This window comes from Echinops telfairi, unplaced genomic scaffold (assembly GCF_000313985.2).
Source record: "Echinops telfairi isolate 266 unplaced genomic scaffold, ASM31398v2 ScPeMD7_3;HRSCAF=10, whole genome shotgun sequence".
Taxonomy (NCBI): domain Eukaryota; kingdom Metazoa; phylum Chordata; class Mammalia; order Afrosoricida; family Tenrecidae; genus Echinops; species Echinops telfairi.
In genome coordinates, this window is record NW_022103899.1 from 4,095,191 (window position 1) to 4,110,254 (window position 15,064).

At 41.3% G+C, this 15,064-nt stretch overlaps 1 protein-coding gene across 12 annotated transcripts in view; it reads left to right on the forward strand.

Moving 5' to 3' along the window:
- Positions 1–15,064, forward strand: part of OSBPL6 (oxysterol binding protein like 6) — a 185,113-nt gene that overhangs the window by 93,810 nt on the left and 76,239 nt on the right. For all 12 annotated transcript variants that reach the window (XM_045294636.1, XM_045294633.1, XM_045294647.1 and 9 more), the window contains exon 3: positions 10,271–10,363. In XM_045294636.1, coding sequence (XP_045150571.1) covers positions 10,271–10,363 — 93 coding nt within the window. The remainder of the gene's footprint in view (positions 1–10,270; positions 10,364–15,064) is intronic.

Genomic DNA, 15,064 nt, shown 5'->3' on the forward strand with positions numbered 1-15,064 from the left:
GGAGGGAGGGGGAAGAAATGGGGAGCTGATATCGGGCTCAAGTGGGAAGAGAATGCTTTGAAAATGATGATGGCGGCATATGTGCAAATGTGCTTGACACCCTGGATGAATGTCTGGATTGTGATAAGAGATGTAAGAGCCCCCAATAAAAGTAATTTTTAAAAAAGAGTTTAGAATTAATGACAATGGGAAGGTAATATTTGCTTGAAAAAGCTCACATTATGACCAACATTTGTGACTTACATGTATTTTGCAAATTGAGTATCCTGAAAAGTCTAAATATTAGATAAAGATATTCAATAAACTAATAAAAGAATAAGAGCAAGAGCAACAGTTGATATTTCTTAAAGTTACACAGTGAAAGGTTGAAACAATCATTATCTCCATTTTTTTGAAAACTAAATCATAGTATAAACTGATATAATAGCTGTCACGACTAACGTTCATCGGAGACCCGGTTTGCTTTATGGACAGACAGCCCCCCCTTAGCGGCGCCGCTCTGTGCTGTTGGAAAACACTTGGAAAGTTGAATGTGCTCAAGAAAACTCTTCACTACACTCCCAAGTACATTTAGTAAGACAGTACTTTGTCACTTATTTCTTTTTAATATTTTATTATATTTTAGGTGAAAGCTTACACAGAAAATTAGATTCCCATTCAAGGATTTGTGTTCACAACTATTTTTGTGGGACACAGGTTGCAATTCCCATAATGGGCCAGCACGCCCACCATTCCACCCTGCCTGGCCTGTTTCCATCCATCCAGTGTCCCTGAGTCTTCCTGCTTTCTCATCTTTGCTTTTGTGTGAATGTTGACCATTTCGTCATGTATAAGTTGATTGTTTAAAGAAACATATTCCTCCTGGGTATTAATTATTATTTATTTTATAGACAAATCTATCATTGACTGGAAGTATTTACTCCAGATTAAAACAACCTTTTAGGATGATTATCTCAAGGGCTCCCTGACTCGATGAACCCACTAAGTCTGTATTTTTTATTAATTTGGATTTGGGCCCACATTTTTCCCAGGACCTTCTATCATGTCCCTGGTCAGCATGTGGCTGGACACCATCTAGTTTTCCTAGTTTCATGGTCAAAGAAGGTGTGGTTTACATAGGCCATTAAATCTGTGAACTAATTTACTGACTCCACGTTTATTTGTTTTCCCCCCACTCTCCTTTCCTCCCGATTGGAAGAGATGAGTTGTTGTATCCCTAGTGTAAGAAATTTTTCAGTTGTGTATTGCCTCCTAATTTTTACCTCAGTAGTAATGGTGGGTTTTCAGCTCTTCATTGGTCTGAGAAAACCATAAGATGCATAGTACCTAAACGAACATGATCGGAGTGATTGTCATTGAGTAATGGCATCAGCGGTGGGCTTTGTGTTTGTGCTTTTCTCTCTTGTTTATTTTCACTACCCTCGTTACATGTGGAATCAGAAATTCTGACCATATGTTTATTGCAAACTGTTATTAGCCTTCTCCATTAAAAAACAAAAATCCAAACATCCCCATGGTTTCTCTTGTGATTCCGCATTTGGAAATCCATTTCTGCACGTGGAACCTACGGTGTGCAGTCAGCCTGTTTCCAGTGCACTGCAGTTGAGACTGTGGGAAGGTAATTTGCCACCTGCACTCAGACTCCCTTTCCCCACGACTCATTCAGAGCCCAGCACTACTCAGGAGGAATCTGTTTGCTGCTTTCCTTGCCAGAACCCTCTGCTTCTCTGGGCCTGATTTTTAGGTGTCTTGGTTAAGGTTTTATCTCTTACTCCCTTGACCTGACTGCTTTTTTAATAACAGCTTAGTCATAATATTTTTCTGTGCCAGATCAAGGTGAATGCTTCCTGTTAGGTTCTAAGGAACAACTCCACTTGAGTGTAGCGATAGCACAATCGGTTAACGAGCTCCAAAGGGTCTCATTGAGCAGGTCCTTGAAAAAGTCCAGCAATCTGTTACGTGATATGCTTTCCCAGTAGACTCTGTTGACAGCCAGGTATGGAAATAATCGTTGTGACAGAATACCCTCTAGGTGTTACTTCAGGCTATAAAAACAGCACCCCTGAGGGCCCTACATCTATAAAACTGCTGTATTTGATTTTTAAATTGAACAATTCAAAAAGCTTACCAGTATTCATGATAACTACAGGGAGACTTTAAATTAAAGTGTATGGAAAACATCCAGATCTTTTAATTCCATTTCCCGATGAACTTTTGGCAGCCCCCTCATAGGCAGAATCAAAGCTCCGATGGTGAGCTTTTCTCCCCGCAGTGTTTCCCAGGTGTGCTTACCTGCTTGGTTTCCAGGTCTAGTTATAAAATGTCCTGCTTTCATTCATTTCCGTGATGGTTGTACGCCCAAGTTTATTATTAGCGCAGCTCTGTAGTGAGGGAAAGGTGAATTTGGCACTGTCAAAAAAAACACAGTAAAATGACTTCTTCAGCTGTGGCATTCTAGCTTTGGTGATTTTAATAGTTAATGCTATTTCAAAAAGAATGTTTTTTTCTTAAAGGAGATTGAGTGGATAGCAGGAAAACCCTGCCCGTTTTCTGTTGCAAGCTTTGAAGGGCTCAGCGTATGTTTTCCCACCCACAGCTTTTCATTTATCCCTGACGTGTAGGGCGTCGGTCTCCAATCGCTTCATCAGTTTCTTTGGCAAATTCAGATTCTTTGCTCGCTCAAAACCAAACTCACTGACACCACATTGATTCTGACCCGGAGCAACCCTGTAGGACAGGGTAGAACTGCCCCTGTAGGTTTCTGAGACTGTAACTCTTTACAGGACTCAAAAGCCTCATTTTTCTCCCATAGAGTAGCTGGTGGTTTCAGACTTGACCTTGCAGCTAGCAGCCCAATGCATAACCCTGTACGCCACCAGGCTCCTTGGTCTGGTCGCAGGCAGTGCTAACTCTGGTTACTCAATTGACTGGGTAGTAGGATGGCTGTGGACAATATACATTCATCCCTTTCCTTAGAGTACCTAAACCATGAAGCATCCCTGACCTGCCATGGTCGCACAACCCTGGAAGGTGTTTGGAAACCTTCTTCTATGGCTGTGAGAATGCATAAGGTCCCTTGACATTTATTCTTGCACGTTTACAACTGAGATGTTAGCTGTCTGTTGATTGAGTGCCCGTGATCTTATTATATTTGATGGCAGTGAGCTTCCCGGAGGCAGGCAGGGCATGGCTCTTAACCACGCAACCCCCCGGTACATGAATGTACACTGAGTGCTTGCTCGATGACTTAACAAGGCCTTGTCAAGTAGACAGTGTGCTCATTTTGTAGCGAAAGAGCCCTGGGACTGAGAGAAGTTGATGATTTGTCTGAAGATTGGTCCACTGGTGTGTATGACAACAAAACTTAGATGCCTTTTTTGATATCATAACTGCATTCCTGAAGAAAATGCTGACTTGTACTTAATTTTTTAAACAATGAATCAGACATTTGTTAAGTCTTAAACAGGACAAGGGTAAGACAACTATGAGGCATATCTGGATAAGGGAAACCATTGAATGAGGTCACAATGGTGTTCCAAGGTTTCCTGGGATATATAGCATTAAAAAGGACATTGGAGGTAAAAGAAGATGGTCTTATGAACACGGTTGGTGGCCAATCAATATAACATAGTTATCGATAGGACTCCTGGTACAGGATAGGGGCCATGAATGGAACAAGTACATTACGTAAAGCAGAGGAGCTTACAATATTTGAAGGCAGTGAATTTCCCTGAGACAGGACATGTCTTGTAACAATGCAGCCCCTACGACATTAATATCCATGAGGGACACACCCAAGTAAGCCCCTGAGGGAGATACTTACACTTAATTCTTGAATATTAGAAATTAACCTTGAAGTAGCACCATATTTATGAGTGGTACAATCTTTTTACCATTTCTCATTTTTATTCATTTCCATGGAAGTTAGTGGTAGATGATGCCTTTGGATAGGTTCAGTTAATCCTAATGGCATATACTACATAAGATTGCTTTAATTTGGGTCATTTAACATTTGGAGATGGCAGTGATTAAAAGCTTGGGCTCCCAGCACTGACTGGCCAAACGACATTAAGCAAGTGATTTTACCTCTGAGGTGTAAATTCAATCAGCGATAAAATAAATTTAAACTCACTACTCGCGAGGTTGTGAAGATGAAATGAAAGTCTTTTTGAGCACGGAGATAGAAATATAGAGAGAAAAAAATAAAGGCAGCTCTCCAACAAACCACCATTGACCAACTCATAGCGACCCTCCACGACAGAGCAGAGCCGCTCCCTGTGGCTTCTGGGGCAGTAAATCTTCATCGAAGCAGACAGGGTTATCTTCTCCCCAGAAATGGCTGATAGTTAACAGCCCAATGCTTGCTTAGCCCTTACTGCCACCAATGATTCTTAGAAATATAGAAAGGACCAAAAAAAATCCACCTGTCATTATTATCATCTGTACCATAAACACTATCAAATGCAAGCTACTTTTATCTCACTTTCTGCATTGGCATGCTAAAATTAGTCATAAACTAGGAAAGGTTTGGAGGAGGGCTTGTTAACAACCTGGGATATGCAGATGGCATAACCTTGCTTGCTGAAAGTGAGGAGGACTTGAAGCACTTGCTGATGAAGAGCAAGGATTGCAGCCTTCAGTCTGGATGACAATGTAAAGAAGACCCAAATCCTCCCAACTGCACCAACAGGCGACGGCATGATCAATGGAGAAAAAGCTGAAGTTGTCAAGGATTTTGCCCTGCTTGCAGCCACAGTCAATGCTCGTGGAAGTAGCAGTCAAGATGAAAAGCCGCAACGCAGCGGGTCAGTCTGCTGCAGAAGACTTCTTTAGAGTATTGAAGGGCAAGGATGTTGCTCTGAGGACGAAGGTCCACCGGACCCAACCCGTGGTACTTTCAGTCGCCTCATCTGCATGTGAAAGTTGGACATTTGAACGGTGGTGCTGGAGAAGAGCATTGAAAACAGCATGGACTGCTCAAAGGGCAAACTGATTTGTATTGGAAGTATGGCCAGAGTGCTCCTTAGAGGCAAGGATGGTGAGACTTCGTTTGGACATGTTGTCAGGAAAGACCAGTCCCTGGAGAAGGGCATTATGCTTGGTACAGTAGAGGGGCTGGGGGTAGGGGGGAGGAAATCCTCAAAGAGATGGCCTGACACAGTGGCTGCACCAGTGAGCTCAAGCACAGGAACAATGATGAGGCTGGCGCAGGACCGGGCAGTGTTTCATTCTGTGCATAAGGTCGTTGGAAGTCTGAGCCAACTCGGTGGGCACCTAACAACAACAGAGGAAAAAGACCAAGGTTCCCTGGTAGGGTGGTGGGTTATCCATTGGCTGCTATCCCAGAAGTCTGCAGTTCAAAACCACCAGCCACTTCTTGGGTGGGCGTGTGTTTGGGGCAGGGGGAGAAATGAGGCTTGCTATCTCAGCAAGGTTTACAGTCTGAGAAACCCACAGGGACACTTCTCCTTGGTCGCTGGAGGATTGCTACCAGTCAGAATCGACTTGATGGCAGCAAGTTGAAGAGAAGAGAGGCACTTCCGACCAACAAAATCTTGAGAAGAAGAGGTCTTAGGAGTTGTAAAATAATTTTGTGTATCTTTCTTTGAAGGCATTTTGTCCAATTCATGAACACAAAAACAACTTAGACCATGTCATCACCACGTATCCGCATTTCCATGGAATCAGCCTGCAGAGAGCAGCGCTGCAAATTGACCATATCACTGTCCACAGTTTGTATGGAAAGCGAGCCCCTGCAGGAATTTGTATCCACAACCTAGAATATTTCCAGTAGTTCCTTTATATTTCTGAAAGGAAATGAAAGCAAACAATTACAGGATTAAGGAAGCAAAAGACCAGACCATCCAGTCTTCTGGACATTCTGCTTTCTGAGAGTCCCGTTCCATTCAGCCACCATGAAATACTGCTTTGTCTGCTTGCCTGTGTCTTCGATACCAGGTAAACTAGCCTAGAGTGTTGGCAGATTTCCCTAGCTGCGCAAGAGGTATTAAGATTAGTGGATGCTGACCTGGGAACCAACGTGCAGCAAATTAAAGGGTTGCAGGCATGTTTTAGATGCCTGTTTACCAGCTTACTATGCAGCTCCTCCCACTGAGCAGGGGGTACAAAGGGAGGGTAAGTATTTTTCACAGACTCTGTGCTTTCTTTAATAAACGGAACTGGAAATTAAGTTGTAATGTTAGTGTTTGAGAGGAAACTTGATCTTAAAAGAATACTAGGTTTATATAACCTTTTATTGAATATCCTTATATAACATGTTGAATACCTTGAATGTATCTGGCAAGGATTTCCAAGTTCTGTAGAGGAAGATGAAAACAATTGTCTTATGAAGACAAGTACAAAAATTATAGCCCACGTTATGGTCCTATGTTTGTGATCATGTAACTATTCAGAGATACGCTTTGGGTTTTATAACATGGGTTTGAAAATAATCATTAGGTGGTGGATTAATTTATTATTGTAGTTACAAATACAAATATAACACAGGAAAGTTTGCTTAAGAATTTTGGGGTTCTTTATTACCGTTTTGGAAGTTCAATGAAACAACTTATTTATAAAACTAGTTACATTTGTATTAATGGGTTTTAGGTGATACTATTGTAAATTAATGCTTTTTTCTCCCTCCAGTAAAACATCCACTCTATATTTGTGGTAGGTAGTTTGAAGTAAAAATATATCTACTTATTATTTTTTTCGCTTTGGCTAAAATATTTTTGCCTTGGCAAATCAACATTTGTAATTTAGATTTTTCACTTAGTCGGTATAAGCATTATATTGCTGTCACACTGTATTTCAAGTGAATGACCCTTTTCCTCAGTAATTAGAATTTGTGAAATCGGGTGGAGAAGAATCTAATGTCATATTCTTTGTGCAGGTACTGAAGTAGGTATTTTATAGATTTCACATATAATCTTTCACATATAATCAGGTATAGCTATTATTAACTTTCTAAAATATACTTTGTTTAAAAGGGGGGAAGTAGAGTCAGTCATCTGATCCACAAAATTCCACCACCATTTCAGTCTCTTCCAGTGTCTACAAGAGTGCAAATTCATTTGTATTAACATACGTTCAGTAGACCAGATTGATTTCTATATCCCTGGCTTGATTTGGAAATTAAAGGACTTTGTTTCCTTGTCCTGCCACTTGGCCTGAGTTAAGCCTTTACTTCTCCCTACATAGTTGCTAAGCTCAAGTTTCTTCCCGGGATTTGCTTGTCTTATGTTTTGAATTGTGGATTTGTTTGTTTTTTTAATTGAGCATGACTGTGTGTGTGTGTGTGTGTGTGTGTGTGTGTCTGTGTGTCTGTGTGTGTGTGTGTTGTTGCCCAGCAACCTGAAAGTACATAGCTGGGGTGGGGGGTGGGGTGGGGAACCCCTTAAAGAGAAGCTCGGGTGTAAGATACCTATTGGAAAAAATGAGAGTTATTGAAGCAACGGGTTTATAACAGTGAGTGAAAAATGTTTTAGCCTTATTTGGTCTTTTGGATGACTTGTCTCTAGAATGTGAACACGTCTGTTTTGTTCTTCAAAGCCCCATCATCTGATCGGCCACAGCGTAGGTACCCAACAGTGAATTATTGGTTGATTGATTGAATGAGTGAATGACATTTTTCACTTGAATAAAAGATCTTTTTCCCGGGCAATTTTGATGTACTACTTAATTATATTATTGTCATTTTCTTATCAAATAGAGGGAACTTGGGCTAAGATGTATAATTTCTAATTGATTCTGATACTTGATATTAAAAAATCAAACCTCTGGAGACTTTTCCCTGCAGGGAAATCATCTGAAATTATCAAGCTTCTTATGTTATCTTACATGATGGGAGGAAGCGGTTTTCAATCTCAGAAAGACAACAACAACACTCTATTAAGCAATCAAAGTCCTTTGTCAGAAATGGTAACTTGTATATTTAAAAATTCCTTCATCTCTCTAGCATTTTTCAGCTGTAGTTGAAGAGCACATGATGTAAGGTAATGGAAATAATCAGAATCTTGGAAACTTTAGGAAAATTGAATAATTTGATACATACCTAAGTATAATTCTTCATTAAAAGTCAAATATTGATTTTAATAGTCTTCCAGAGAAACATCCAAAATAGAGGATTCAATAACTAAATAAAATATTAACATTGTTTATTAAAAGAACAAAACCAAATGCTGTTATTAAAGTGGAATGCTACATTTCATTTTTTAGCCTATATTTATATATTAATTCTATGGGGCTGTCCCTTAGTTTTTCTCAGATGGTTCTCCACCATAGGAAGTGCTTAATTATTTTCCCATTTATTCCAGTAATATCTATTTACTGCAAAATAAATAAGTAAATAATGTGAAAATGAGATAAATATGAGCAGTACAATGATGAGAAATACAATCTTCCTCTAGTTCCTAAAGGTTTCCTCCCCACTCCCACTACCATGACTTGAATTCTACCTTGCAAGTCTGGCTAGACCAGAGGAGGTACACTGGTACAGATAGGAACTGAAAATACAGGGAATCCGGGACGGATGAGCCCTATAGGACCAGTGGTGTGAGTGGCAAAACAGGGAGGGTAAAGGGAGAATGGGTAGGGAAGAGGGAACCGATTACATGGAACTGTGTGTGACCTCCTCCCTGGGGGACAGACAACCGAAAAGTGGATGAAGGGAGACGTCGGACGGGGCAAGATATGACAAAATACCCATTTATAAACTATCAAGGGCTCATGCGGGAGGGGGGAGCGGGGAGGGAGGGGAAAAATGAGGACCTAATGTCGGGGGTTTAAATGGAGAGAAAATGTTTTGAGAAACGATGTACAAATGCGCTTTACACAATTGATGTGTGTATGGATTGGGATAACAGTTGTATGAGCCCCTAATAAAATGTTAAAAAAAAAAAAAAAAATTAAAAATCACATATAATCTTACCCCTCGGGCGTAGCTATTATTAACATTCTAAAGTATACTTTTGATTCCGTGTATAGCAGTCACATCACATGTACTTGTGTGCATCTGTACAGAGCCTGGGAGTCAGAATCAACTCAATGGCAGTGAGTTTGATGGAATTTTTAAAAGATATGTTTCATTGATAATTTTATGGTGTTAATATATGTAATATATAATAATAATAAATATTTTTATTGTGTAAGCCCACTTGAGGGGAATGAATAACAGAACTGCAGATGAATGAATACATAGGATGGGGTAAGATATGACAATTGATAATACATATATCACATAACAATAAAGGTTTCCAGGGGGTAGGGGGGGGAGGGAAGGGATAAAGGGAGCCAAATCAAAGAGTTCAGGAAGAAAGTAAATATATTGAAACTGATGGTGGTAGCATTTGTACAATTATGCTTGATCTAATTGAAATACGGATTGTTACAATATCTGTAAGCGTTCCCAATAAAATTATTAGTTTAAAAAATTAATAATGATTATTTCATGAAAGATAAAAGTCAGTGAGACATAGACTTCTTTTTCCCAAAACTTTTGATGTAATTGTAAAATTGCCCTTTAGAAGCGTCATAAACCAAACCCAGCTCCACCACGGAGTCGGTTCAGACTCAAAGCACTCCTGAAGCGCCTCACCTCGCGCTGTGCGCAGGGCTTCCCTCCCGCTGAGCTGCCAGGGCTATTACGTTCCCTTTCCCTCAATCAACCCCCACCTAGATCTCATGAGTAATAACTAACCATCATGTTTATTTTCATTTCTTTAAATAATTTTTGAGGTTGGACATCTCACATAGTCTGCGTGAGTTGCCTGTTTTATAGACTTCGCTGGTTTTCTGTTGGAACGTTGGCCTGTGGATCTATAGACACTTTCCATAGTCCTCCTGAGAAACTCCAACTGCTCCCTGTGTTTGATGCCTTGCTGTCTTTTCTGTGGGTGTGTATAAAACATTGAAATGAAAGTGGGGTTGAGGACCTTGATTTTTATATATATCTTTTTCACATTAGTAGACATACCATTCTCAGAAATTTACAAAAGATAGCCAAACATATGCTGGACTTGTGTGTGTGTGTGTGTGTGTGTCCCTGTCCCACATCGTTTGAGGGGTGTTCCTCTGACGAATTCTGAAAGCAACATTGCAGCAGGCGTTCCACGGGGATAGAGGTGTTTTTCCGACTGCGGCTGCAGAATGGAGTCCCTTCAGGAACTTGCCACTTCGGTGTAGGACGTTGCCATCTGTACGACCTCATGTCTATGCCTATCCAGATGAGAAGTCTAACCTTGGCCTTCATTTTCTGGTCTGTTTTCAGAGTGTCCACGTGTTGGAGAGGGCTTCTTCCTCTGGCACGGAGCCCTCTGTAAGTCGGCAGTTGCTAGAACCAGAGCCGGTCCCTCTCTCCAAGGTCAGTGACGGAATATCATGCTTTCTCTGAAGCCCGACCGCCTGCTCTGGGTCCGATGCGAGCACAATGACCTTTACACCTGACTCTCTTTGCATAGCTGCGAAGCCTCCACCAGGCTTGGTCTTCCGGTTCTGTCTGGCCCCAGTAGGTAGGGTTTCTCTGCTTTGGGCCAGGAGGCAATCAATGAACGGAAATTTCATGGGCATTTTCAAGGTTACACAGCCAAAGCTCAAAATTCTCCTTGGGAAGAAAGAGACAAGAACCTATTGCCATTTTCTGTTGGAGAGCTTAGCAGATACTTATATGCAAAGCTAGCTCAATCCTACGGTAATAATAATAATAATAATGGCAGCTACCATGTACGGGCCAAGTACTATATACTAGGAACTGTCCCAAGTGTTTAACTCTGTTGTCTGATTTAATATGCTCCTCTGAACAGCCCCTTGCTGTTTACAAGTGTAGAAGACACCATTAGTCATGTTCTTTAAGTCAGCCAAGGCTGTGAAGTAGCAAAATGGGCATTTGAACTTAGATATGTTTCCCTCTACAGCCAGTGCTTTTAAGCTCTACATTACTTTGCTCTTTGTAGGACGAACAAATCATTAATTAAGAAAATGTTCCTTTGGAAAATGTGGAAGGCAGGGGTCCCTCCCTTCGCACTAAGGAAACCATCGAATGCATGTCTCTATAAAGCACACCATCGTAGAGGGAAAGGCTGAGGGAGCCGGGGATACTGACTGTCCTCCTCCTTCCCAGCCCCTCCCCTACTCCCTGAGAGATTTGACAGCCAGACCACCTTGTCAAGGAACTCCGAGAAAGCAGTGCAGGTCAACCTTCAGTTCAAATATATAAAAATCACACTGTATTTCCAAAGAAGGTTAACATCTTCTTATGGATAACTGGTTCTTCCAACTTTGCTTTTCCTATAGTAATATACTCTTTTAAGGGGGGAAAAAAACAAAAACGCCATCATACCCTCTCTTTTAGAAAATTTACCCTGTATCACAAGCCATGAAAATCATTCTCTCAGCTGGAAGAAGCTGTTAAACTAAAGAAAGGAGGTTATTAAACTCCAAAAAAATGGTTTGGAGAGAAACGAAAAATCATCTGATTCTTTCCATGTGAATAGATTAGTGTGTGACTTTCCTTGTGGACGGCAAATACAGAATTCTGGTGTGGGACTAGTACTCCCTTTGAACCTTCCATTATATCTTGCAGTTAGTTAAAGGAGGAGAGAATAAATAAACTTAAGGGAGAAGGTGACTAACAACTAATGTGCAGGCACTGGATTAGCACACGCATTCACTCACTTAGTGGGCATCCAGCTCAATAAGTGGATATCGATATGATTGTCATTTTACTGAGAAGGAATCAGAGACGTGGAGGATAAGTAAATTGCTCAGAGTCAGAGAGTTGGGAAGTGGGTGGCAATGACAATGGAAAGTAATAAAGATAGTGAGGGATACACAGAGAAGATGATTCAGAATTGTTCTCTATGAACAAAAATGTGTATCTGACTCAAACCAAATACTAACATTACCCCAAGGCTTCTAATGCTGCTTCTAGTGTAAGGAAATACAGGAAGTTGAAGGATTTTTAGTAGATTTTGAGGGTCCTTTGAAATTACCCTCCAAATATTTTGTTCCCCATTTTCAGAAAATGATTCCAGCATTCTTAAGATTGTTATGCACAGGGAATCCAGGATAGATAACACTCCCCCCTCCCCGCCCCCCAGGGCCAACAATGAAAGTACAGATACCAGAAGGATTAGGGGAGGGTGGGGGGAGAAAGGGGAAATCGATCACAAGAATCAATCTATAACCCCCTCCCAAGGGGAGGGGTGACGGAAGACGATGTAAGATATGAAAATAATAATCTATAACTTATCAAGGGTTCATGTGGGCGGGTGAGGGAGGGAGGGGGAAGAAATGGGGAGCTGATATCAGGGGCTCAGGTGCGAAGAGAATGCTTTGAAAATGATGATGGCGGCATATGTGCAAATGTGCTTGACACACTGGAGGAATGTATGGATTGTGATGAGACATGTAAGAGCTCCCAATAAAAGTATTTTTTAAAAAAGATTGTTATGTTGTTGGGCATGCATGAGATTGTTAGGAGTTGACAAAATGAAGCCCTGCTGTGACAGTAGTTATGTTTGAACCCATCTTTGGAAGCTGCTGTGTCTAACGGTCTTGTTGAGGGTCTTCTGTTTTTCTGACCCTCTATTTACCAAGCATAAGCCCTCGAGTCAAGTCCAACCGTGCCCCTGTAACACAAAGTTGAACTGAGCTCTAGGGTCTCCAAGGCTGTACCGTACACAAAGACAGACTGCTGCATCTTTTTCCTGCAGAGTAGCTGGTGGGTTTCAACAGCTACCTTCCTGTTAGAAGTTGAATGCTTAACCAGGGCACCACCAGGGCCCCTTTTTACTAAGCACAGAGGACAAGCATTTGAACATGATAGAAATGTAGAAGATTTTCTTTTGTCCTAGGGTGGGCTGTTTTCATTTCCTACCTTGTTCCATTATCGTCAGCATTTCTAATTGAAATAGGGGGAAGGTTGTTTGCTCGGGTTTTATCTTCTGCCTCTTTGTCTGGCTGACAGCTTATTTAAGGGTAAGGACTATATTAGAATTATTTTCCATTTCCCTTGCTGGGCTCTGAAAATATTGCATCTGCGAGGATAGAATTATTTGCTCAGAGCTGCTGCACGTATGCTTAAGGAAAGCATTTCTTTTCAGAAAGACACTTTAACTTTCAACATTTGAATTGGATCTCTCCGTTTCCTTTTGCAGTTAAACTTCTATAGAAGAAAAATAAACACTGTGATAGAAATCAGAACTATAGCACCAGAGGGACAACCTTTTATTACATTCCGAGTTTAATTAGAAAAAAAGTAGTGTTTCCATTTGCACAAGTATATTAGTCTTCATCTCATACACACACACACACACACACACACACACACACACACATACATTTTATGGATCCTAGCCTTCAAATAAGACCTAGCCAGAAATAAATGCTATTTTTCTAGAGATACTCTACATGTCTCAGGCCACTAAGTATGAAGTGCTGTTTTTTTTTAAAAAAAGAAAGAAAACCTGTTATCTCTAAGAACTGAAGGATTCCTAATGAATGTACTTACACATGTATGGAGTTTCATTTTAACTTCATTATTATGCAGAACTTTTAGAAAGAAATCTATAAAGATTAATCTTTTGTATAGAGTAATTGTTTATTTTTCTGATGTGAGTAGAAAGCCAAAAACATTGAACTTACTATAAAATTCTACCAGTTTCTTCTGCAATATTCATTAGCAAGGCTACTTGCAGAATTGCAATTCCACATTAAGCAATGAAAAATCAAAAGCCGTCCACTCTGCCTGCGCTTACAAAGTATTGTCCAAAAACTTAGTGTAGAGTCTAAAATGTATTGTTGCAAACATTCAAAAGAAACAGAGCAAAAATCACTGTATCTAATTCAACTGTTTTGACCAAATGGGTCATAGTTGCTGATGAATTGTCTCCATGTAGAAAACCCCTTCTTGGGCTGTTTTCTTATGGAAGGGAAATTTATAGACTCCATAATTAATGTAGCCAAATCAGCACCAATCTGAGTGTCTCTGTATGTAATTGAGTCATTAGCATCCCTCAGGGATGACCAAGGCAGTTTTGGGAGCTTTCCGGAGGGCAGGCCATACCTGCTATTAATCACACCCAGAGGAGGCAATGTCGAGCCGCGGCTCCTGGAAACCTGAAATTTCATGCAAAAGCCCCACCCCCTGACACGTGAACATAAATATATAGATTTGGCTTGTACTGAAGACAAACAGGATCAGAGAAGGAAAACACAGAAAGAGGCAGAGATGGTGAACACACAGCCTCTCAGAGCCCCCGTGGCCCCGCAGCCAACATCAGTAATGGGTTGTTGCACCTCTGCCTGAGTCTTCTTAGAGGCTTACAGTCCTTCGGCAGCCACAGTGTAGCCAGCCCCCCCCCCCCCTTGGGCAGCAGGGCCATCTGCCTTGAGATGAAATCCGTTGGCAGCAGTTCTCAACCTGTGGGTCGCGTCCCCTCTGGGGGTCGAATGACCCTTTCACAGGGGTTGCCCGGTTCATCACAGTAGCAAAATGACAGTGATGAAGTAGCAGTGAAAATAATTTTATGGCTGGGGGTCCCCACCACATGAGGAACTGTATGAAAGGGTCACGGCATGAGGAGGGTTGAGAACCACTGATCCAGAAGGAGCTGAACCTTGGTGTCCAAAATTTTCTTCCTTAGTGTCCTCGGTCCATCTTTCCAAGTGCAGACCCTGATCCACACTCCAGTCTCTGTCACCCTAGGGCCTGCTGTCAAATGTTGCCAACCTTCTCCGTCTTCTCAGCTTGGCCCGTGCTCTATCCAATCTTGTGTCCAAAGTTTGATCTCTGATTTGTCTTCACAGTTCAATCATTTGCCAAGTAGGACCTGCCATGATTCTCACCAAATTCCTACTCGGGCAGAATAAGAGAGGAAGGGAAAGACACCGGGTTCTTCATCTGGCTTATTCCTATACCTCCTTGAGATCTCAGAGTCCTTGGGAACTCTTACACGCACACTCAGACTCGGTGAGGGTCTCCTCTATAAGTTCCCCAAACCATCACTGTCTGTTGGTGCAAATCAAGGATTAAGAGCTTGGCTGTGTGAGTCCATCCAGCAGC